At 35.0% G+C, this 25159-nt stretch overlaps 1 protein-coding gene across 1 annotated transcript in view; it reads right to left on the bottom strand.

Annotated features, from left to right (window-relative positions):
• CSMD1 (CUB and Sushi multiple domains 1) overlaps positions 1–25159 on the bottom strand; it is a 963767-nt gene that overhangs the window by 247115 nt on the left and 691493 nt on the right. Inside the window, exon 10 of the mRNA XM_054179968.1 lies at positions 22623–22744. Within this exon, the coding sequence (XP_054035943.1) occupies positions 22623–22744 (122 nt within the window). The remainder of the gene's footprint in view (positions 1–22622; positions 22745–25159) is intronic.

Here is a 25159-nt window from a genome sequence, read left to right as displayed (position 1 = left end):
AACTTAAATTCCTTTAATCTGATCCATAAACTCTACATTTTACCATGTAAGTATTAAGCATCCAGTCTAATAATGGCTTCTTCTACAGTCAGAGGACAGACAATGGCTCCCAGAACACAGGTTACATGATTTATCTTAAGGCGGATCAAACTGTTACCCTTTCAATTGACTGTACAAGGAGTTTGGATGACTTCTGGGAGACTAGTGATTAGAGAGATACAGGTAGACAAAATTAAGCTGTGAATCATTAGAAGAATTTTAATGATTCGTGACATGGAGGAAAGGTTGCTCGTCAGTTTATTTTGGAGAAAGAACGCAAGGCAGTTTTGTATGGATATGGATATGAATACAGAATGGGGAAAAGCCTAAAAGGACTAAACTAAATTCAAGAACAATATACCTATATGTGGTTAAATAATACTGATTTATATACTGGGGGAAAGAATGCAGTCTCAGATTCAATGGTATTTCACAAATTTAAAAATTATCATCAATACTAGTCTGATCAACATCATTAAAAATGCTTACACTGAACTGATTATAATAAAGAATTAATTTCCATTAAGAAAGATTGGAAACACATAAATTACTTCCACATCTATTATATCTGTTTCTGCATGATCAATTTTACCTCTTACAGAAGAAAGACTGTTTGCTTTATGAAATGTATGAGACAAAATTCCCTAAAAAGCAATTAAAAATGATGACTTATGATTAGATAAATAGACTGTGGAAACAAAAAAGCTTAAAAATATGAGATACCTAGGGAGGTACCTATAAAGAAGCTCTGCAAGTGCATTTCCTGTAATAATTACTTCTTTTTATCCTTAGAAGCATTTTCCTTTATCCTAGTCACTCCCACACTTCAGATTTCTGCTGGCATAATTGCTATACTGAGTAATGGGGAAAGACAGCACCGGAGTTGCAGTAATAGAATTATCTTCATGGACATTCATCCTAAAGAAGCAGTAGGGAATATGACAATTTGATGTTTCCAAAATGTCTAGGTGTACATGTCCTTTTCATTACTAACAAGACCTATTTTATAATCTCTTATACATGGTAGAAATTTGTGCATTAAATGTAGTAAGTGTGAAATAAAAAGTGAGAGCAGTAAATTTTGGGTTAAGCTGCAAGCAGTAAAAGGGAACTATCCACCAAATATCTCAAATTTTAAAGCAGATCAAGCAAACATCTTCAAAAAGCAAACAAAGGTAAGAAAATTAAATGAGATTATTTTCTGCCCCAGCAAAACTACAGTGAAATATGTAAAGAATCAGGCAATAGAACTGAGGACCCTTTAAGTTTTAAGATAATAAAAGCAAAAATGTGCCCATTATAAAGGCGGCTTATGGTGAAAGCCATTTACAACTGTTACAGGTTACTCCATTTCACTGACATATTAGCTTCAAATGTAATAGTATTTTCCTACTTTGTATCCTCTCCCTACTGCTATGTAAAATTTGGAAGTAACATCATCATGGAAAGGTTTTTGACAAGGGGACTTAGAAAGAAAAGATGTTGCCATATTCCACAAAGATGGAAATATTGCTATAGTGCTTCAGATTATTACGTATTTTTAAAAGTTCTAAAACAAATTATCTAGGTGCTTAAACCACAGCTCTAAACCAGATTTTGGAGCATATATCAGATGATGCCAGCATTAGAGAAAACATACATGGAATCATTACTCGTTAAAATTTTTAAAAAATGTGCTGTTTCTCTAGCCCACTTCTCCTACAGTGACATGCCTTCACGTCTTAAGAGTTATTGTGACTGCTCAAAATCCTGTGGAAGACAAAATGTAGAAAATCATATACGAAACATAGAAGACCAGGAAGAAAACTAGCTAACTGCTATGCACAGTTAGCCTGGAGAAGAGGAGACTCAGGGGTGACCTTATTACTCTCTACAACTACCTGAAGGGAGGTTGTAGACAGACGGATGTTGGTCTCTTCTCCCAGGCAGCCAGTACCAGGACAAGAGAACACAGTCTCAGGCTGCGCCAGGGGAGGTTCAGGCTAGATGTTAGGAAAAAGTTCTATACAGAAAGAGTGATTGCACATTGGAATGGGCTGCCTGGGGAGGTGGTGGAGTTGCCATCATTGGAGGTTTTCAGGAGAAGACTTGATGGGGTGCTTGGTGCCATGGTTTAGTTGTTTAGGTGGTGTTGGATTGGTTGATGGGTTGGACGCAATGATCTTGAAGGTCTCTTCCAACCTGGTTTATTCTATGTATATGTATTCTATGTATAAATGGATTATTAAATCTGAACAACAGGTTCAGTTGATGAACAGGAGACGTTCACCAACTCAAAACCCACAAGAATGTAGTATCAGGTTAGTGTCATCAAAGGATAATCACTATTTTTAGGAACAAGTTATAAATACGGAGGGATGCCTCATAGAAATATAGCCACAATACTCAGACCATGATAACAGTAAGTGTGAAGAAAATATATGTATAGGATCATTTTCCAAAATGCTACTTGTTTTTTTATATTTTTTTTTCAGAACACTGGAGAAGGACAAAAAGCATGTATTCATTGATAACTTTCATTGCCACTCATGAAGAAGAATTCAGAATGTGCTTATATTTTTGAGAGCTTTTTTTGAAACATTTTAAGTACTTCTCAACTGGTTAGCAGCACCCACTTGGGAAAAAGACACAGCAATGAAGAAAAATTATATACTTATAGATTTGCTGTTCAGAACAAGGTCTGAAAATACAGTTCTTTCAATCTAAAAACAAGAAGCTTCCTGTTAGCATTTGTTAAAAACAAGTTATATAGAAACTAAGAAAAAGATTAATCACTAGGAAAACCTTCCCCCCCCCAAAAAAAACCCCCAAACCGACCCACAACACAAACAAACAAACCACCCAAAACCCCAAAACAAAACAAACAACAAAACCCACCAAAAAACCCAAACCAAACACCTCCAGTTTAAATAAGGGCTGATAATTTTACTTGTCAAATGAGCACATGAATTTTTTGGCCTCAGGAATTCAAGCAGGAGAAACATTCATAGTTTACCATGTTTGATTGTCTTACTTCCTACAGTCTCTAAAGGTTAAAAAAGAAATTATATGAGAATCAGTGAAGATAATCTCCGGTCATTAGTCTCAAAATCATGTGGCACTCTGTTCAAATATGCAGGTAATAGCATATGTAAGAACATACTGGGGTAGAAACTATTACTTGGATCTAATTCAAATTATATATGGGTAAACAGAATAGTTTCTGTCAGTTCATTTAGGCCTAATCTGTAATGAATATACAATGAAGAGAGCCTGTAAAAACTACATTAAAATGTAAAGAGAATAGAAGAAAAGGGCAGCCACGGTTTTCCCTCTGCAGTACTATATGACTTACTTTTACAGTAGTGTATAACACGTAAATAATTTAGTCTGGAAAAAAATGGTTTACTTTTACTACATAGTAAAATGTGCTATCAATAAAATAACAGGAAAAAAAATCCTGCCTTTATACATACTTTTCAAACACTTTTAGACCAATTTTAAATAAGCTTGCTTTTAAATATGTGTGCTCATGAGTTTGTGAAATTCTTATTAATTTAGAAACATGAAAATATTGCCTCAAAACAAGACCAAACTATTTTTTAGACAGCATGGGCCATTAACCAAGTAAAATAGATATTAAGGTATGAGAACACTGCAAATTTGATTGACATGTCAATGAAGCCTGTAAGAAACCTTAAGATTTTTTGCTCTTTTTTAGCTAATTAAAAAATCACATTCTTGTTTTCATGCAATTTCTTCTTTTGTTTATCTATTACTACACATAAAACATCAAAACAAAGTATAATCACTGAACAGTTTAGAAATACAGGCTATTAGTTCCAATTTTGAAATTTTGAGGAACATCACAATAACATATTTCCAAATTTTATTATAATTTATACAAGCGTAAATACAAAATTTATCACAGAATCACAGAATGTGAAGGCATGTTAAGATGCTTTAGCTTGTGGTCAGGTAGTTGATCAAGGACATTGTCTAAATTCCCCTTAAACACTGACTGGCTTGAATCATCAACCAAGAATCCCGGGAAATCTGTTCCAGTGTTTGACCACCCTCTCAGAAAAGAAATGTTTCCTGATATCCAGTCTAAACTTCCCCTTATGCAGCTTTGAGCCTTTCCCACATATTATTAGACACCAGAGAGATGAGATTAACTCCTCCTTCTCCACTTCCCCTCCTAAGGGATGGATACTTTAAAATCATAAAAGGAATAATAGAAGAGCTATAATGTGAAATGTCCAATGCTTGTGCACATGGGAATTAGTAGAAGTGCAGTATTCGAAAGCCGTACTTGCCTAAGAGAAAATACTGCAGGCACAATACACTGCATATATTCATAAGTAAAATACAAAAAGGGAGTTCTGTTAACAATAAGTGTCAGAGAGAAAATAATTGTTTAGCATTTAATGTGGTTACAAAAGTTTTATAGTGAAACAATCTAAGTGAGGATGATTTAAAAAATTAGAACTGTAAAATTAATTTGCATTTGATATAACTAATGAGGTTATTTTACATAACCTCATTAGTTATGCTATTTAAGTATAAATAAAACAATAGGACTGCTTCAAGACATGAAGGGTCTACCCCCTATAAATGCTCTTTCTACAAAAATGGTTGAAATTCTAAAAAAATGTTCTATAAAGCAAAGTAGAAAAGGGCAATCCAAAAGGTGTTTCTGTGTTTCACTCATTATTAAAAGTAATCTTTCACCTATTTCCTCGTCACAAAATGTTTTTCCCTTGATAGTTGTCATGGGTTGAATCTGCTGATGATCTGCCATCATGCCAACTTCAAAATGAAAGTGCTGGCTGGACCAAAGTTCAGATTGTAACATGAGAAGCTTCCTGTTCTGGTTGTGGCTTCTGGTTTCTGGGTTTGGGGTATTGGTCTTTTCCACCGGGCTAGCTTCTGCCTGTTTGGGCTGGGTGGAACTGTTTTATGGCTGGCTTCTGCATTTTGATGCATGTTTTCTGCAAGTAGGCTGAGGTAATTGTGCATTGTATTATCTCAGTGAATTCATTATCTGAATCCAGAGGATTTTTGTTTGTTAATGGGGGGCTTGTGGGGGGTGGAAGGGGGGTGGAGGAGGCGGGTGAGAGGCTTGTGAGAGTAGGCTGTGTTAACCCAGGACAATAGTACAAAGAATTTTAATAATACTTCAGTTATCGCAAATGACAAAACTTTGCAAAACCAAATTAAGAGCAAAATGATTAAGTCAGAAGTACCAAAGCCTACTTAAAAAGACATCAAAGCCATTTGAAAAACTCTAAGCCATGCAATTATATAGCATCCATTTTGTGCTAGTCAGTGTGACATGTGCTTCTTCCCAATTGCTGAAAAAAAAGACCATTTAAAGAATCATGTCAGCCTTGGACAAAACCAGAAAGAAAATATATCTGTTTGTGCTTGATTCTGTTGGACCTGCAAATTTTAACTTAGGAATTTAGCAGGATAATGAAAGGAAATCTGAAGCATTTGAGCTTCCCACCTTCTAATTATGCAACATCTCAAAGTTCTTTTCTGACTGAAATCTGACAAGGACAGCAACATGAACAATGACAGTTTTCTGCTCTGTTCAAGATGCACCATAATCACATCTTTTGATGAAAAGTACAGATCATCTACATTGCAGAAGAGAGCGACACTCAAGAAGAGTAGGAACAGAAACACAGTTATATGTATGACATTTACTTAAAATGTAAATGTCTAGGGGCCTGTTAAAACATGTGTAACTGTAGATGAAAAAGTATAAAGGAGATATAAATGAAACCCATTGTAGACATGTAATTGGTTCTCAAGTGTGAACATACAAGCCTTGAAATACACTTCCTTGATCACTCCCCACTGAGATCTCTGTTTCTTTGGGCAGACAGCCTCAGCGTTCACTTAAGATATATCCATTATTAAATATAGCAGATTGCCAGATACACAAAGCAGAAAGCAGTTTTGGTCTTCAGCATACAATGAATTAGCATCACCAAACACAATAGCTCTACCTACCTATAAATATATATATAGAAAAATATATAAATTTATGCTCCATATACACAGACATATACAAATGACCCAAAGTTGTTCTTTGAGGAACAAAAAGGAGGCTGCATCACCATCCATAATATTCATGACAATGAAAGATCACAGTGGCCTATGAGTAACAATGCTAATCTCTCCAGCAGTTGAACATTACTAATTTTAAGGCCCAGATGAGTAATGGAATTGTGAGCACAACCCCAAGAGATGATTTTAATTGTGATATAGCTATTGCCATTATTACTATTTAGACTTCTGCATAAAAAGTACTCTAAGTGCACTATTATTCTTTCTTTTTCTCCAGTAATCTTTCTTGAATAAAACTCTTAATATTTCCCTTATGCCAGTAATTAATTCTTGGTGTGCTTCCCCTTTGCCAGTGCTCATGATTTTGATTTCTTTTTGCTGAGTTACCGTTTTGCAATCAGGAGTCTTAAAAATAGCAGTAAATTCAGTCATAGCAGATTAAATCATGCTGCATTTCTCTGATATATTTCACTCAAAATTTACTTTTATTTCCTTGGTACCAAGAGTCGTGGGGATGATTACTTGCATTTCTAAAGCAAAAGAGCCTTACAGTCTTCTAGAAACATCACTATTTGTAACATCTTGGTACCACTTTTATAGTAAAAATACCTCTGTTGTCTACACATTTAAAACAGAGCTACTTTCTTTGATATGATATCAGAAGATGTAAACTGGCCTGTGTTTTTTAAAAAAAAAAGTCTTTTACCTAGTCACAAACTTGTTTTTCTTCTTTTCTTTATCTTAATAAAGGCACAGCCAGGTGTACCATTTAAAAAGTTATATTCAATTTTGATATAAATATTTTTTAGTTTATAGAATCATAAAATCATAGAATTATTTCTATTGGAAGGGACCTTTAAAGGTCATTTAGTCCAACCCCACTGTAGTCTCTAACTAGACCACGTTGCCCAGAGTCCTATCCAACCTAACCTCAAATATATAGCTTAAGAGTACGTGAAACACTGGAATTGCACAAGCATGCATATCAGAACATTATGTATTGCATTTTTGAGAATAAGAAGAGTTTTAAGCAGAAAATATGTGGCTATGTCACACTTGAAAACAAAAACTAATTTTCAGTATCTAATTTTTCATTTAGAAATGAAGTATCTGAAAATATTAATTTCTCCACTATCAGTATGCACTACTGAAATTTCCTTTTTGTTTGCCAGTGTGTAACACATACATATAAAGTCATTCCATATTCATGATCTTTGATATATCTGTAAAATTTATGATTTGGATTTCAAAATGCATGAAATGTTGAAATAAATATATGGACTAAAAGATTTATATTTTAACTTGTGAAGTAATGCTTTATAATAAAAAGTCCCATACCTGTCTAGATTATGCACCCATACCATTTATGCCACAGCAAGCAAATTTTGCATTAATGATGAACTGATAATAAAACTCTTGATCAACTACTATCTAGTGTCATTTATCAGGATAGCTGACATCCCAATAGACCCTGATCCTGTGTTTCTGAATGTTGTTACTATAAATCAATAAAAAAATCCCCTATATTAAAAACAAGTTCTGAACTCATATTTTACTCAGTCTCTTTGGATTTCATTTGCATATATTTCCTTTGCACTTATTGAAAGGTTTATCACTGTCTTCCTTTTGGATCCTAAGGCAGGATACTCCTCTTTTAGTCCTTTCAACGTGTCTGCTCAGTCCTTATTCCTAAAGACCTTATGGTTTTTAAGCATATATTTGTATCATGTACAACTACTAAAAAAAATGTTAAGAAAAATAAACATTTCTAACAGAACTTTTACCTAATCTGATGTTTTAATCAGATCTTCAGCTTCCTTACTTTTTTGTGTTTCCCTGTATCTCTTAACTGTGCAACATACTTAAAACCTGATCAGTAGCATTGTCACTTTTTAGTGAATAGAGCTAGATACGAAATACACTTTGATTAAGAAGATATTAGCTAATAAGTTTAAATTATCAAAATATCACTACTTTTTCTTTGTGTTCTAAGTGCAGCTGGAGATAAAGCACACCTTGTGACTGTGATTTCAGTCACAAGAGATGTCAGATGTGAAGGGTCCAATTCTATGCAAAAATAATCTATCTAGTAGCTGATTATTCAACTACTGAGTAATTGAAACAACTACTAACTTTGTGATTGATAGTGAGATTTGTTATTCTACCTTACACAATTATGTTTAAAACTCCATCGGAGTTTCAGGTTATGTATTTTTATACACTTAACTGTTCAAAACTCTTACCATTATCTACAAAGCTCTCCAAACAGTTGGTTTTTTTCCATGAAAAACACTAAGAATTAAGAGGGAAGCAAATGAAAATAAACCAGAAAACATAGCTTTGCTACTGCATAAAATCATATCCTAAATGCTGGTAGAATCACAGCACTATTTGACTATGACTGCTTTCAGTTATCTTGGTTCTATTAGGGGTGTTGTGGTAGGGAATAAATAAATAAACAGGAGCCAAACAACAGAAATTCTGTTCAAAGCTGTTGCTCACAGGTAGGTCATGTCCAGGGCCAAACTCTAGTTACTCTATCACCCCATTACCTCTTTCCAGCTGAGGAGGGGTATCGTAAAATGAGAGACGGCCCACAAGTAGAAATGACAATTGAATTTTTGAAACAACAAAACTCATAACAATGCCAGTATCAAGCACATATAAAGTTATACTCAACCCAGCAAAGGTACAACAACCATCATAGACAGGAAGGCAATGGCAGAAGAAAGACGCTGAGCCCAGGCAAGCAGAAACCCACATAAGTCCCCTCTTTTCAGCAAACCTCCTCCTTTATATTGAGTCTAATGCTCATGGTCTGGCGTACACCTGTGAGCCAACTCAGGTCACCTCTGCTAGCTCACTCAGAACTGCCTGCAGCCCAAGGCTGGGCTCGGATTTTGTCCAGCAAAACCAGGACAGCTAGGCAGTCTCAAAATCAAACTAAAAGTTTGACAACTCTGAAATAAAACAGAACACGTAATTGATTTCCATCAAGCACCTTGGTATATATATAACCTTTGTATCTTCAACCTGCAAAAATATAGAACAAAGATGCTACAAACATGTATATCTCATTGGCAAGAGCAGCTGTTTACTTGCTGATTTTCACTAAGAAGACACTATTAGAAAATTAAAGACCCAAAATATAGGAGATCGTTATGTTTTTTATTTTGTTTTCACTACTACTTGTATTTCTGTTTAGTTTCCACTACTTGTTAACTTGTGTCCAAACAAAGGCTTAAAACCTGCTGATGGCATGCCCAAGATCACGTTATTGTACAGCTCTCTTTTGTCTGTTGTTAAGAAACATAAGCTGTCAGTTAGACTGACTGTAATGCAAAAAATATGATTGCCAATTCAAAGTTCAGTGTTTGCATTCGTATCACAAGACATGGTATTTTTACACACAATTTTATCAAGAAACATTTCAAAATGCAAATGTAATATAATAAAGGATATTTATTCTGCTTATATTCCTGCCATTGATCACTTTTTAAAAGAAAAATGCAAAGTTCTTCATGAATTATAAATAACAATACTAAAAAATAAATACATTAGAGTCTACCCTAATGTTATTAATTCTAAATACAGATCTCTGATGTCATTTTCAAAGTACTTTATTCTATCTTTATCACTATCAGTGTCTGTTCGGTAGACATTTTTATTAGCTGAAAAAACAAACAAACAAACCCTTGAATTACATTTATGGGTATACTGAGCCTCCATAAAAAGGTTATAGCTAGGTTAGAGAGTTAGATTTATTCTAACGATTTCAATAAAGGCTTTACTAGCATATTAATTCTTCAGGGATTTTGCATATTATTTTGCATGAAAAATATATTTGAATCTGTTGATCACCTGGCAGCTGCATATAAGACTGATTTTGTAATCTTGACACTAATATACAGGGGGTTTTATTTAAACTAAACTTTTTTCCTATGAAACCTACATAAAGGCAATACATATCACTGAAAGGGAAAAAAAAAATGTTAAATGACAGTGTAAAACATTTCTTGTCTTTCCAATATATTCCATACAATCTAGACCACAGTGCAAGCACCAGTTTTGTTTTTATTTCTACAAGTTATTTCTTTCTCTTCTACAAACTGTCCACTGTTATAAAACACTATTCAGAAGTGCTACTATCAAAACATTTATTGTAGAATTCTCTCTTTGTCTCAGTGTTTCTGTACAGAATAATACTTCTCCCTTTTTATTAAAAACATTTTTCATTCTGTGATTGCAAAGTTAATCCAAAAATGTGAACCAAGGGCAAATCTGAATATGTAGAAAGTCTTAGAAAATGGCTTGTGGTGATTAATTCTGCCCATTATGTCTCATCAGGGACCTTTGGACTGTGATATTAGCATTTTCCCACAGCACCAAAAACGTTGCACTTTGTTAGAGAAATTAATGTTCTGAATGTCAATAATGATCATCATCTTTTTTTCTCTCTCCCTGTTTCATTGTATCTGATTCAGAACGTACCAAACTACAACTGTCCGTAGAAGGTGAATTCAATTAATTATAAGGCATATATAGACTGATCAGTTTTCTGCTTCAGATGGAGGCACTAGGATATAGCTCATAACCAGGAATTTAAGATTTCCTCAGAAAATTAATTTTTGAAACTAACTACAGTTCTTTGAATTCTAATTCATGCAGAGCTGTTGGGGGAAAAATGAAATTGATGTGTATAATTTCGACGGTTTATAACTGCTAAACATCCACAGACCTCCATAAAGAACACAGTAGTAATAAAAATATTAATAATAATGTATCACTACCTTAATTGTTGAAAGCTAGTATTGCATAGTTACTGAAGTAGTTATTGCTACAATATCTTGTTGAAGTAGAATAAGAAGGAAGGGCATTTCTTGAAGGTGAACTGGATTAATTGAATTTCAAACTGACATGTAGCTTACTCATGACAAAACAGTATGTTGGAACAGCACCACAAGGGTCAAAAATACTCTCCAAATCTTTGATCCCCATATTATGAAACTGTCCAACAGTGAACTGAAAATAAAAGTTGCAGACAACGATTAAATATTTGAATTATATGCATATATTATAATACATAAATACATATTAAATGAATGAGTAGACATTAAATATTTAAATCATGCCTCTCAATATTACTTATGTCTATTAAAGCTGTCAGAACTTGACCTTCTTCCTCTTATCTCTTTTTTTTTCCCTCCAGAATACAAAATAATTCGAATATGACTACAATGGTTTTCTATTGCAAAAACAAACAAACAGAACAAAACAACAATAACAATAAATCATCCCATAACACATTCATTTAGGATTTTAAGGATATTCTTGCAGCCACATTAACGTTTAAGCTCTAGTGGCAAACCCAGTTCAATGAGACATTTAAGATTCCTGCATTTTTCTAATTTCCTTTTGTTTTTTAAAAATTTCTAATGCAATTTTTTTAATTGTAAACTTTTTATAAAAACTTGTATAAAACATTTTTTGGCCCTCCTTTTGTATAATTATATTTGTATAATCAAATACCCTTAGGAATCGTAAGTAGTATTGAAATAACTTTGCTAATCAGAGAATAATTTAGATTGTAAGAGACTTCTGGAAGTCATTTAGCCCAATCCCTGACTCAGAGTAGGCACAACTAGATTATAAAGTGTACCATATTTTAAGTGGTTATGCTAATTATCATAATGGTAATGCTATAATAAATGTACCACCCCTCTCATTATTTTACCACATTACTGTAAAACAAATCAGGAATTTTATTTTGCCTGACCTTATTAAAAGAACATGGATTGAAAGCAATTATACTGAAAACTCCATCTCTTACCAATATATAATAGGTGCTATAAGACATGTTTCAAAGCTGAAGTGGTCATAGAACTTTTAAAGAAAATTTTTCAGTGAATTTGAAACTGCAGTCAAGAGATATACTTAGCATATCCACAGGATGCATAAAGTGCCAAAAAGAAACAAGTGAGCAAGGAAAAATGGCAGACTGTCTCAATACTGTTCAAATACAAGGGTTTGCGTAGAAACTAGACACATCCACAAGATCTGCCATATGACTCTTCTGCCTCATTTTTATAGAAAAATAAAATAAAATAACATGTTTAAAATAAATAGAACCTTTTTTGGAGGCACTTATTCTAAGGGTGGAATACAGGGAAAACATAAATAGTTGGCTAGTGTAATTTCAAAATGTAATGTAAAATCCACACGTTGCCTGAGGTTCTCAGACAGGTCCACAATTCTTTGAAGGAGGCCAAAGAGGATTACTTAAGGCCAGGAAGGATTAATTAAGGCCTCTCAAAGAGTATTAGAAGCCTACAGTAAAATAAGCTCTAAAACACCTAAATGTAGAACTTTGCCTGTTTGTGTCAAAAAGTTCTTGTAAGTATCTAACCACTCCCTGTAGTAAATATAGGTAAACCAGTTACTTACCTGACTGGTAGATAGATACTGCTTCAGGCTAAACTGAACTTCTCTCTAGGTTCATTGGGCTCTAATTGAAACATAGGCTTTTGGGCTCAGTAAGGTGATCACAATTAAATAACTAGTGTTAACTGGAGTTTAAGGTATCAGAGACCAACTAGATGCATTGATAATCTATAAATTGGATCTCAAGTGCAAAAACAGCATCAGTCTTCTATGTTCATTTGCTCTTGCTGGAAATGCAGAATGAACAAGTGGAATCAGAGATGACTTTGCAGAGTGCACTAATGATCTGTTTTGTGGAGTAGCTGAACATTTACCCTGGAAATACTAGCTTCTTATTGGTCACTTCACATGAAAGTAATTATTAGTTTATTCACTAGACTTTTTTTTTTTTTTTCTATTAAAATGGTCATTGTAGAAGATAGATGATCTAAAACAAAAGTTTAGTATATTGTCTGATGGAAAAATGAATACATGTTTTCCTTTTAGTTAAGGTCAGAGTAGAAAGGTACTGATTCTACAGAGGTAGGAACTGGCTAATAGAGGAAAAAATCAATTGTAAGAATTTAGTGCTATGCACATAAAATTGGATGTATCAGCATACAGGCAATACCTTCTTCTGAGAGATGCCACAAGGCAAATAAAATCTACCAGTAAATATGTTTTAAATCAAGAAGAGGGAAAAAACACCTAATCAAGGGAAAAGAAAACCAAAACCAACCAAAGAAAAAACACAAAAAAACCCTCCAATGCAGACACCAAAACGTTACAAAGTATCTAAGTTACAATTAAAAAGAATAATAATTCAAGAAGCTGTTAACTTGACAGTCTGACAAAAAAGGGTAATACTAGGAATTATGTTAACTGTGTGAAAGACTGAATTAGAACATCTCATACATGCTCTGACTGCATGCTTTGCCTTGGAATAAACCAAACAAATCAACTGGCAAACAAATAGTGGCTACTAAGAATATATTCATTATAGGCAGTGTCCTGATTCAGGCAGCTTATCAAACTACTCTGCTGAGTGGGATATGTGCCTGAATTTCATGAAGCTAATACAAAATCACAAAAGGACATTTCTGAGCATTCATTTACCTATGAACTCAATTCAGTCCTGCACATACAAAGTGTCTGCAAATGTCAGCCTTCTCTATGTGTTACAGAAGTTCTACCAGGAGATTAAAAATGCATTCACATCAAGGCTTTGACCACTTTTGAAACAGTCTCATTGCCTTACTGTGCTTCTGTTCACATCTCAGAGCAGCGAAATTGAGTACTTGGATGAAACTAAGCTGGAAGCTGGCTCTTCTCCAGCCACTAATAGGTGCTCAGACTAAAGCAGCAGATTACAACCAGTCCACAGTAAATACTGAAATATGCACACAATATGGGCCTCCAGCTCTTAGCACTAACTGGCTTGCACTATAAAGCTTCTTATGATGCACTGCACTATTAGACTAATGGAAAAATAGCCTAGTTTTATTCTCTTAGGACAACTGGAGGCAATACTTGGGTCTTGCCCTACCTCTCTCTCATTTTCCCACTCTCTGAGAATGCTCTGCAGATGCAAGTTTCTGTGAGATCTCCATATGAATTCAAGAAAAATGTTAGACGGACAACGTGTTTGTCAGTTTTATTTAAAATCCCTAGATTTGCCTTCTAGAATTTTTTTGTGACTGTTTGAGGTCTCAACCCACCACACTTCTGAATTTTGACTGAAGAAATAAATTTGACTTTTTATCTTCTTGACTTGTACATTGTTGCCAGGGACTTATGCTAATAATTAAGTATGAAGAATGTTGTTTAGAAGAGTGACTTCTGCAGAGAGTTTAAAATATGCATGAAAGAAACTCTCTATTCATAGAGTCTGTGAACATGACAGCACAGGTCCTGTGTCTTGCAAAACAGAACAGTTGTAAGAGGAGACTAAGATTCCTGATGAAATTCAGAGACAATGTAAATGTCTTATTTCCTACATGTCCCATATTATTTGTTATTTTCTTCTGCCCAATTTTAATAGCAGATTTGAAATAAGAACTGATCAGTAAGGCGTTAACTAATAAGATGTTTTCCTCCTAAGGAAGAAAAACATAATTTCTACTGTAATGGGCTGGTCTTCAATTTAATTGTTCATAGCAACTAGATTCACCTACATCTCGTTCCTGTGGTGAAGCCTCTACTTATACCACACTGCTATTCTGACTCCTTTACCATGGTGCACAAGTGATACCTTTGCTTATGCATATTTCAGAAAGATTAGTAAGAAATTTATGTACCAGTGATAACTCATTTGAATTACTAAACTTTTTACCAGGTTAAAAATGTTTCATTTTTGTCATAATAATGAAAGTTACCTGACAACTGGAAGGGGATGATAATCCTAACATGTGATTTGTTTTTTGAAAGGCGTGAAAGACTTAAAAGTTATGATGACCCTGTCATTATTTTACTGTTGAAATAGCAAACTACCTCTCAGCAAGACAATTGAAAGAAAGGAAATACCTCGATATGTCTAAGTAAAGAAGCTTCTTCACCATCTACCCCCTCCTAAGGTGGATGATTTCCCTGTAGCATCCTCTCTGGGCACATCTATTAGCTGAATTATTACACAACTCTTAACTCACATCTGCATCCTTCAGTCTAGTACAGGAGTTACTATAGCTTTAGGACATGAGAAAGGTGCAAAGAGAAGACCTTAGAGAGCAGGAATGGGTAAACAGTCACATGTAGATATTGATTAGTCTGTGACACTGTGACATGAACACCCAGAGAGATCTTACAATGTGAGTTTTACATTATATGGTACAATCCAAGTTGATTTAAAAGCATTCAAAAATGTAAAAAACCCCATAAAGATAGACTAGACTTCTTATCTAAGTCAGAAGACTTCATTAAATGGAGGGTGAAAGAAAATAAAGAGGTTATCCAGCATAGGATCCAGAACAAGTTAAGATTTTCTCTTCAAATTGGTGTTTTTTTGACCAAACTCAGATTTCCTTGAGAAGAAAATTTGATCAGATGTGAAGCATCACAAGCTAGCACAGGGAAAACTTCTGCAACTTTGCAAGTTTATTCTGCTTAAAGCAACTTGTAGGAAATCCAATTAGGCTCATCACATTTTAAAACTCTGGAAGGGGAGCTTCTGCTGCCCATTTATCAAAACATCTGCTTTGTCCTAGAAACATAAAAATAAAACAGCAAAGCCTATAATCCAAAAAGCTAGAGAGGGTCTAACTCTTCAGTTTAAAGCATGAATCTGTCATTGGAAAAAAAATAAAAATGGATGTAGTACATGTTTAACTGGCACAAAAAGCCAAAATCTGGAAAAAGAATAGGAAGAAAACTGGCGCTGACATTATTTCTTTAGCTTTATTTGCATTTGTGATATGAATGTGTTCTCCTCTGGCATTGTGAACTCTTCTTCCTGTGACTTTGTGATTAAGCACTGTTTCAGGAACTCTGTTTTATACTGCTCAAATCCATCACAAAGACTATAACAGTGCAGAAAACTGTGAGGTTCCCTGCCCTCTGGCTAGCACTCTTCACTGCTCTTTTTACAAAAGAGCACCTGCCTTATGTTCAAGCCTCTTTATTTGTATCCTGTCCAGTGAGCCTGTAACGGTGATAACAGTCACCTGTTCAATAAATGAAGAGTAAAATGTTGAGGTGATTGCTGCATGAAAAAGGGCTGAACAACCTGGCAAGCCCTGTCTAAACCATTCTTCCACTGGAAATAGAGATGAGACAGGTAACTGAATTCATTGCATATTCTATCTCAGTAAGAATACTGGAAAATGCAAGGAATAAGGGAAAAAAAAAAAAAAAAAAGATCACAGTGGACATTCATGTAAAGTCAAATTCTGCATAGTGACAGAGAAAAAACAAAAATGTAATAAGCAAGATTTGATGCCATTGTCTAGTACACCAGGATTATTAAGCATGTGTAGCCCTCAAACCTAAATCTGTTTTCATTTTTGAAGTTTTATGAGTGATATTTTCAGGTGCAAATAGGGCAATGTTTTAAAAGCATAGTTAAACGTTAGCTCTGCATATGGCTGCAACGTTTAATTACTATGAAATGTTTTCAGAAGTGACTCACATAGACATGCAACAGATTGACTGGTATAGACCCTAAGGTTCATGACAGTCCTCAAGGTATCTTAAAGATTGTCTGCTAAACTGAGAGTTACATTTTGAATGTTGTACAGAGGCTGTTACCTTACTGTGATGCTAAAGTAGGCCAATTTGAGCTGAGGATAGGATGGATCATGATCTTGGTTTTGACTGTTTGTGGTGGTGCTTTTAAAACCTTTTATAAATGAATACATGAATACAATTCACCAACTGCTGAACCATTGTTTTCCTTTAGTATACTTCAAATACACCCACATCTTTCTTGGATCAAGTATCTGACAAATCAGCATGCTAATCTATGTTAATCTCTTTCACAATATACAGCAAGTGTACTAACACCTACTTTGACTCTTGCTGAGAGCACGTTATAGGACTGAATTTTTTATCTTCATTGACTTCAAAGTACCATCACATCTGTGGGGCATTTTGCATTCTCTAAACAGCTCCAACCAAACTATTTAATTTACATATCCAAAATTTTAAACCATTAGTTTATTAGACACTAGTAACCCTCCACATTATGAACAGATAAATACAAATGTTTACAGATTTTAAGTTTACTGTGACAAGTTTACTGTGATCCTGTTACAGAGACCACTGATCATTCCGTTTTTTCTTTATTTCATGAATGCAGGAGGAAATTTTGATCTTAAATGGGCCACCATACCCTTTGTGGTGTTTACTTTGAAGATATAAAATTTCTAAAGAATTAAAACTAATTTCAGCAGTGAACTTAAAGGCTTTAAATTATGAAGGAGTTAATACAGACCACATTGTAAATCCTGAAGTTTACTCTTCACATGCTGAATCTCAGCTAACAAATTGGCTTCAGTGCTATTTTTGCCGCATAACACTTTAAAAACCTTTTCTTCTGTAACAATTTACTGCAAAACCCAACATATTTGCCACACTAAGTAAAAAGTCCAATTAACTGAATTACTTCTACCCTTTCCCTTTAAATACATCTTCCTGAAATCTGAGATTTGTATATCTTAAAGTATGTGTGATTATTTGGTCTTCCATTTACTGTTCTCCCCAATGGCTCTTTATTCATAACAAGAAGATCCTGCTTACTAAAGTGAGTTAATTAAATGAAGTGCTGACACTAATTTATTACATAAATACCTGGAGGCTTCTATTTGTAGTGATGCCAAACACCAAAACTATAGTATTGTTAAATAAAAATAAAATGTAACAACAAAAAAAGTGTGTTTGTTGTAGATTTTTTAAATTATCTAATGATTTTTTCCTGTATATACACACTTCATTACACCATTATTATGTACCTACGTGTTATCAGCTGGTATTTTCTCAGTATGAAATGCACTCAACAAAAAATTTAAAAGCGAAAATAAACAGTGAACACCTTCACAAAGAAAGTTTGACCACTTATGTTTCAAAGCAAACCAAATGAACACATTCTTTGAGGTAACCCAGAACTGTGGGTCTCTACATTATGCCGTAGTACTTGTCTCCTTGTCCTCATTAACAGCCCCGGCTGCACAGGATCTGCACAAATATAATTTATGTAGAATATTCAATAGGTAAGAAAAGAAGAGGGAGGAAAATGAAGAAAAAAATGGTATATAAACAAAGAAAATATCAAAGGACATTGTCAAGTATGATATACTATCAATATTTGCAGACACTTCAAATTTCCAGGGAAACGTATCTACACATAAACCTTGATTTTTTAGATTTATGCATTTGACAGTGTAATACTGAATAAGCCTGATAGTTCCTGGCAAGACAACTGGCAGGTAACTTTTGGAACAATCAAAATAAGAAGAGTATGTGAAGCTTTAATTGTAGCTTTTTTTTTTTAATTATTATTTCACACCATGGCAGAACTTTCTCAATCAATGAATGCCTTGTTATGAGTTTTTCCTGCCAGACTGTATCCTGAATTAAATGAACAAATAGTAATTAAGTTGTGTTGCTGTATTTATATGTTTTGTATTGTGCAAATAAAACTTTCAGTTGTTTATTTTCTATCTCTGTATAAGAAAGCATGTCTATGTATATGCAAAAGTGATAACAAATATGTTGATTTATCTTCTGTAATGTGTGAATGTAAATAGGTATAATTAATCAGTATTTACCTATGGCACAAGAAGCTTGATTATTTAATAAAGCTGTCTGACATCCACTCACTATGAAGAAATTAAATTTATATATTTCTTTGTGGAATTATATTTTTGTCACATGAACTGGTACATTGCTATGCTAAATAGTATAGTATTTACATTGAGAAACAATGAATAAAACCTTACTGTTTTGTTCAGGTTAAAAAAAGTTCATATTTCAGTCAACCATTCATTTATTGGGTTTTGAGCTCTATTTAAACCATGAAAACCATTAGGATTCTATATCTGACTTTTACAACTGAATCTTTTCCTTCATGAAAATAAATAAAATTAAAAAGAAGAAAAGGTTAAAGCTAAAAGAGAAAAGAAGTGTATTGATAGAGAAAAAGAAAAAAAAAAGAATCTGAGGAAGAGGAAGAACAGTGGAGGTAGAAAATGATGGAGGAAATCTAAGTGTACTTAAAGCAGTTAAGTTCCTCTTCGAAAAAAGCTGGAGGCAACTTTTACAACAAGAGAAGTACATATATGGCAGGGACTGAATAACAATAAATGTCAGTGATGAAAGTGTATTTGCTGCAGTTGTTGGGTTTTGGAGTTTTTTTCTTGTTTGGTTTTTAACCTTTAATATCTACCTCTGCAATTAGAAAACCAAAAAACATGCTTAGCTATTATACAGTTCTGAGTTTTTATTGTTTGGTTTGTTGTCTTTTTTTTGGTCATATATTTTGAGCAGGAGATTGTTATAGCTATAAAATAAACAAATTCAAGGAGGAATAGCCTGGTATTCAATTCAACAGCCATCCAGACTTGAAAAGTGTATCTGTGTGAAAAGGAAATACAGATAATTTTCACTGCCAAAAGTATCTAACACAAGAATAACTATAACGGATTTGCATAATCTTCTACCTATGCCGATACAGCCGAAACATATCACAGTGAAACTACTACATATTGCTCTATTTTGAAAGGTAAAATTATGTTTTCTTTGTCCTTGACCTGGTATTGGAATATGAAGCATTAGGTTATGAAACTCTGGAGACTTTCAAAACCCCCCCTGGACTCATTTCTGTGCAACGTGATCTAAGCAAACCTAAATTAGCAGGGAGATTTGGTTAGATGATCTCCAGAGGTCTTTTCCAACACCTACCATTCTGAGATTCTGCAATTCAAACTTTCTAAATGTTGTATTTGCATAAAATCAATGACAAAATTACAGTGGATTTACTGCTTAGTCTTCAGATTTTTCCATTCCTTCATGTGTATGCTTCTATAGTTTCTTTCTAAAAGTTTGAACAATTTTTTTTCCTCTGAAATGCCATTTCCAACTCAGAGTGTTATGCTTATATCCGAGTCTCATAAAATGTATAGTCCACAGCTAAATTGTGGTGGAGTAAACATAGCTGATATCCTGAAAGCAAATCTGAGATCCTAAACACAGATAAGGCTCAGTAGTCAGTCTCCTTCATTCAAAAGAATAGATGAAAGTAGGAAGGTCAGAGGGAAAGTAAGTAGCAAGGAGTATAACTGTCAGCCTGCACTTGTGGCAGTTGCATTAGGAGGGAAGAACTTAAGAGTTGAATGTGGAAACACATTCAATTGAAACCATCTGAGAAAAATAACTAATGGAAATACCACATAAAATAATGACAGAAGCACTACAAGTGTTACATTTAGCATTCCCCACAAACCAGGAAATACAATACTTTCCTGTGCTGTATGAACTTTGTACTTGGATCTTTTAATCATGAGACAATCCTTTCCATCGCTACCTTTAAAAACAGCAAGAGTCAAAACTTGTAATGAATGCACAAATAAGATATCTAAAATGAATACATAAAATTATTTTGATTGTGGTATATCTGTTTCACTACAAGTCTCACAACTGGAAACAGATGTATTAATGTAGGAGAGAGGTTTTTTTTTCTCTTATATTTCCTGTAAGTTAGTCCTTGTATACCACTACTCCAAAGTAATGTTTTTCTTTCAGTCACCATATAGACAATATAGGACTCTTTCCATTCAATTTCTGAATCATCTAAAATAGCATACTTTATTCCACAAAACTGTGCATAAATTAAACATTGCATGCTAAAATTTAGAATGTTTGCGTCCCTTTTGGCTCTGATCCAGTGAGTGTACAAAGGCCAAAAGGTGTTTAAGCTAGGGTGAGATGGAAACTGTTTTGTCTCTACTATTTGACGGATTTCCATCAAGCATAATTGGAGTTTAGACATGCAACATCCATATGTGCAAGTCAAATATAATCCTAAATGTCTGTAATGACAGAAGTGAGTTTTGTTGTTCCAACTCTATCTGTGTTACAGTACCATCCAATGTAGCTTCGGCAAACTTACTAAGAAAAAATACTGGAATACATGGAATCTATGTTATGACATCTCAATCACATGATGTTTTGAAAGGTAGAAATATCCACATTAGCAAAAAAAATAAAATGTTCTAATGAGTGTGTGCAAAACACAAAAAAGAAACACAAAGATAACATAAAATAAACCTGTGTTTGTTTTTGCACAATGTATTTTTTTTCCTAATCACAGTTGTACATTTACAGAATGTGTTACAATTTTTTAAGCTCACTTCAAATTGAAGACGAAAATTTACTGTAGTGAATTATATATAACATGATTTTTCAGCAGGCTTGTAAGCACATTTTGCACATTAGACTAAAATATATAGATTTGTTTGTTTGTTTGTTTTTGAAACTTATTTAAAACTGTACAGAACCAAGGCTACCCTGGAAATTTTGTACAAGATTTTAGGACACTGGAAGTCTAAAATCTCATCCTTATACTGCAATAACAGCTTTCTCATATAATTGCTTTAGTTATACTTTGTGTTCTAAATTATACTGCTTGATTATGAAAAAAATTTAATAATACACAACCCTATTTCAAAGCAAGAGGGAATTTAAATAATATTTGTTTCATTGTTGAGGCGTTAATAAGTTTTATTCTAAACTATGTGAATCCTTTGTTAATGATGCCACATCTCCCTAAAATTAAAGATGCTATTCAGCAAAAAAAAATAATAATAATGAGTTCAAATTTTAATTTAAACATGCACAGTTACATACACAAAATTCAGTTTCAACACTGTATGAAGTACAAAAAAGCATCCAAAACTGTACAGGTTTTGTAATTATGAAAGTGCATAGAATTTGTACAATCCTCAGTTTACTGTAACTAGTTTATTCAGGATTTCACTACAGGAAAGTAAATGTAAGTGAAAGACCTTTTAACTTGATACTTTTTTTCCCCCTAGAGGAAGGGTGTCATTGTCCTTTACTGAGGAAGAAAATTGATTTTACAGAAACAGGAGCAAATGTGCATCTCACAAGACTGCAGTATAATGAGAATACTTCATTTTACTTTGTGCTAAATTGTTCATAATTATGTATTTAGGGCTATCAGAAAAGTGTGTATTGAAAAGAGAAATCATATAGGTAGCAATACATCTAACAAGATCAGACAAAGCACTGAAATGTCTAGTTTTTATATTAAGTTTTAACAATGAATATCAAGGTATGTGAGAAACCCACTACCACCACACTTAGTAATGTATGATTTTTAGCATGATTTTATGTATTTAATTAGAAAATGTACTTAAGACTTGGAATCTTTAATTGAGACTATTATTCTGAGAGGGCATTTTCACAGATACTACTTATATTTTTTTGTTTGCTTTCTAGTGCCCAATATATTCTTAACATCCCTAGTCTAGTCAGTCTTTTGTGTTTAAATGAACATATACACTTCCATATGTTCATGCAAATATGTATGAAATCATTTTAAGAGAAATAAAACTTTCTACAGTTTGAAATGAGGCAAAGAGAAAAATATATACCTTTTCTGGATCGGTTGTTGTAATGACCCACACGCAGTGTGCATTGTCTTCATATTGAACTGGATAATTTGGTGATGTAATAATCCCACTTGGTCCACGTAAATTAGAACCGCACGTTCGAGCTAAAAGTATAAACAAGAAATCAGATTTCTCTGCTTTTAAATCAACATTATAAAATTGCTATAGCGTTACTAAAAACTTGCCATCCAAGTGTCATGCTGATACATTTTATTAATACCTGCCTTTGAAAATGTTTCAGCTATTTTTAAAATTCTGAAAAATTATCTATTGAGGAAGGAAATAGGCACTTTTCAATTAATCAGCCCATGCTTACATTACTCTATTCTTATTTCCCATAAACCAGTTTCTCAGAGTTACCATATCAATTTTGTTTAGAGGCAGGGAGCCTTCTATATAAGAATGTAAAAAAATATTTAGACATATAAATTCCGCGGACATCAAATGGAGCTACACATCTCAGAATATCTGAAAATTCCCCTGTCAGGTTTATGGTACTACAGCACTTTGGCAACATACATAGAATAAACCAGGTTGGAAGAGACCTTCAAGATCATCGCATCCAACCCATCAATCAATCCAACCCACCTAATCAACTAAACCATGGCACCAAGCACCCCATCAAGTCTCCTCCTGAACACCCTCAATGATGGCGACTCCACCACCTCCCCAGGCAGCCCATTCCAATGGGCAATCACTCTCTCTGTCTAGAACTTCCTCCTAACATCCAACCTAAACCTCCCCTGGTGCAGCCTGAGACTGTGTCCTCTTGTTCTGGTACTGGCTGCCTGGGAGAAGAGACCAACATCCGTCTGTCTACAACCTCCCTTCAGGTAGTTGTAGAGAGTAATAAGGTCACCCCTGAGTCTCCTCTTCTCCAGGCTAAACAATCCCAGCTCCCTCAGCCTCTCCTCATAGGGCTTGTGTTCCAAACCCCTCACCCACTTTGTTGCTCTTCTCTGGACTCGTTCCAGCAAGTCAACATCCTTCCTAAACTGAGGAGCCCAGAACTGGACACAGTACTCAAGGTGTGGCCTAACCAGTGCAGTGTACAGGGGCAGAATGACCTCCCTGCTCCTGCTGGCCACACTGTTCTTGATGCAGGCCAGGATGCCATTGGACCTCTTGGCTGCCTGGGCACACTGCAGGCTCATGTTCAGCCTACCATCAACCAGCACCCCCAGGTCCCTCTCTACCTGGCCGCTCTCCAGCCACTCTGACCCCAGCCTGTAGCTCTGCGTGGGGTTGCTGTGGCCGATGTGCAGAACCCGGCACTTGGATGTGTTAAATCTCATGCCGTTGGACTCTGCCCATCTGCCCAGCCTGTCGAGGTCCCTCTGCAGAGCCTCTCTACCCTCCAGCAGATCAACTCCTGCCCCCAGCTTGGTATCGTCAGCAAATTTACTGATGATGGACTCGATGCTCTCGTCCAGATCATCAATAAAGATGTTAAAGAGCATGGGGCCCAGTACTGATCCCTGGGGCACACCACTGGTGACTGGCTGCCAGCTGGATGTGGCACCATTCACCACCACTCTCTGGGCTCGGCCCTCCAGCCAGTTCCTAACCCATCGCAGTGTGCTCCCATCCAAGCCATGGGCTGACAGCTTGGCCAGGAGTTTGCTATGGGGAACGGTGTCAAAGGCCTTGCTGAGGTCCAGGTAGACTACATCCACAGGCCTCCCCACATCCACCAGGCGGGTCACCTGATCATAGAAGGAGATCAGGTTGATCAGGCAGGACCTGCCCTTCCTAAACCCATGCTGGCTGGGCCTGATCCCTTGGCCATCCTCTAAGTGTTGTGTGATTGCACTCAGGATGACCTGCTCCATAATCTTTCCTGGCACTGAGGTCAGGCTGACAGGCCTGTAATTCCCTGGCTCATCCAACTGGCCCTTCTTGTGGATGGGCCGGTTGGATGAGCCAGGGACTTTGTCACTCTTTTTCTAAATATTGCAATAAGGTACCTAACATATGTCTGGTAGTTTGGAAAGTTTTAGTTTCCATCTTTCTCTGTGGCTGCTTCCATCTGAATAATGAAATATGAGCATTTCATTACTTCACAACTCACTGGGAGGAAGTCTGCTCTTCCCCAGTAACAGAAGTGGGACTGGTAGTAATAGGAAAAAAAGGAAAACTAGAGGAAAACTACTCTCAGAGTTTCAAACATTCCATGATAGTCTGTGACCAGCACTTTATCTTTTGTTTCTATGCTAGACACAACATTCAGAACTATAACTCCATACCTACATGGATTCATCCAGGACTCCATTTTTCTGTGGAAAAAGTGTCTGTTTATGATACAAAATTTCTTCATACAGTTTCATGAACTTTAGTCTCAAACACATCACATGGAAAACTTCCGTAATGATCTCCATAGTGGCAAAAATAAAACAAAACCAACCAACCAAAACAAAACATAACAAAACAAACAAACAAACAAAAGCAAAACAACCCTCATCCAGGCAATTCTGCTAGAGCATCATTGAAATTATTAACAATTTGTCTGCTTTTAACAT

Source organism: Dryobates pubescens, chromosome 3 (genome assembly GCF_014839835.1).
Source record: "Dryobates pubescens isolate bDryPub1 chromosome 3, bDryPub1.pri, whole genome shotgun sequence".
Lineage (NCBI taxonomy): Eukaryota > Metazoa > Chordata > Aves > Piciformes > Picidae > Dryobates > Dryobates pubescens.
This window is presented reverse-complemented; position numbering and strand designations above follow the sequence as displayed.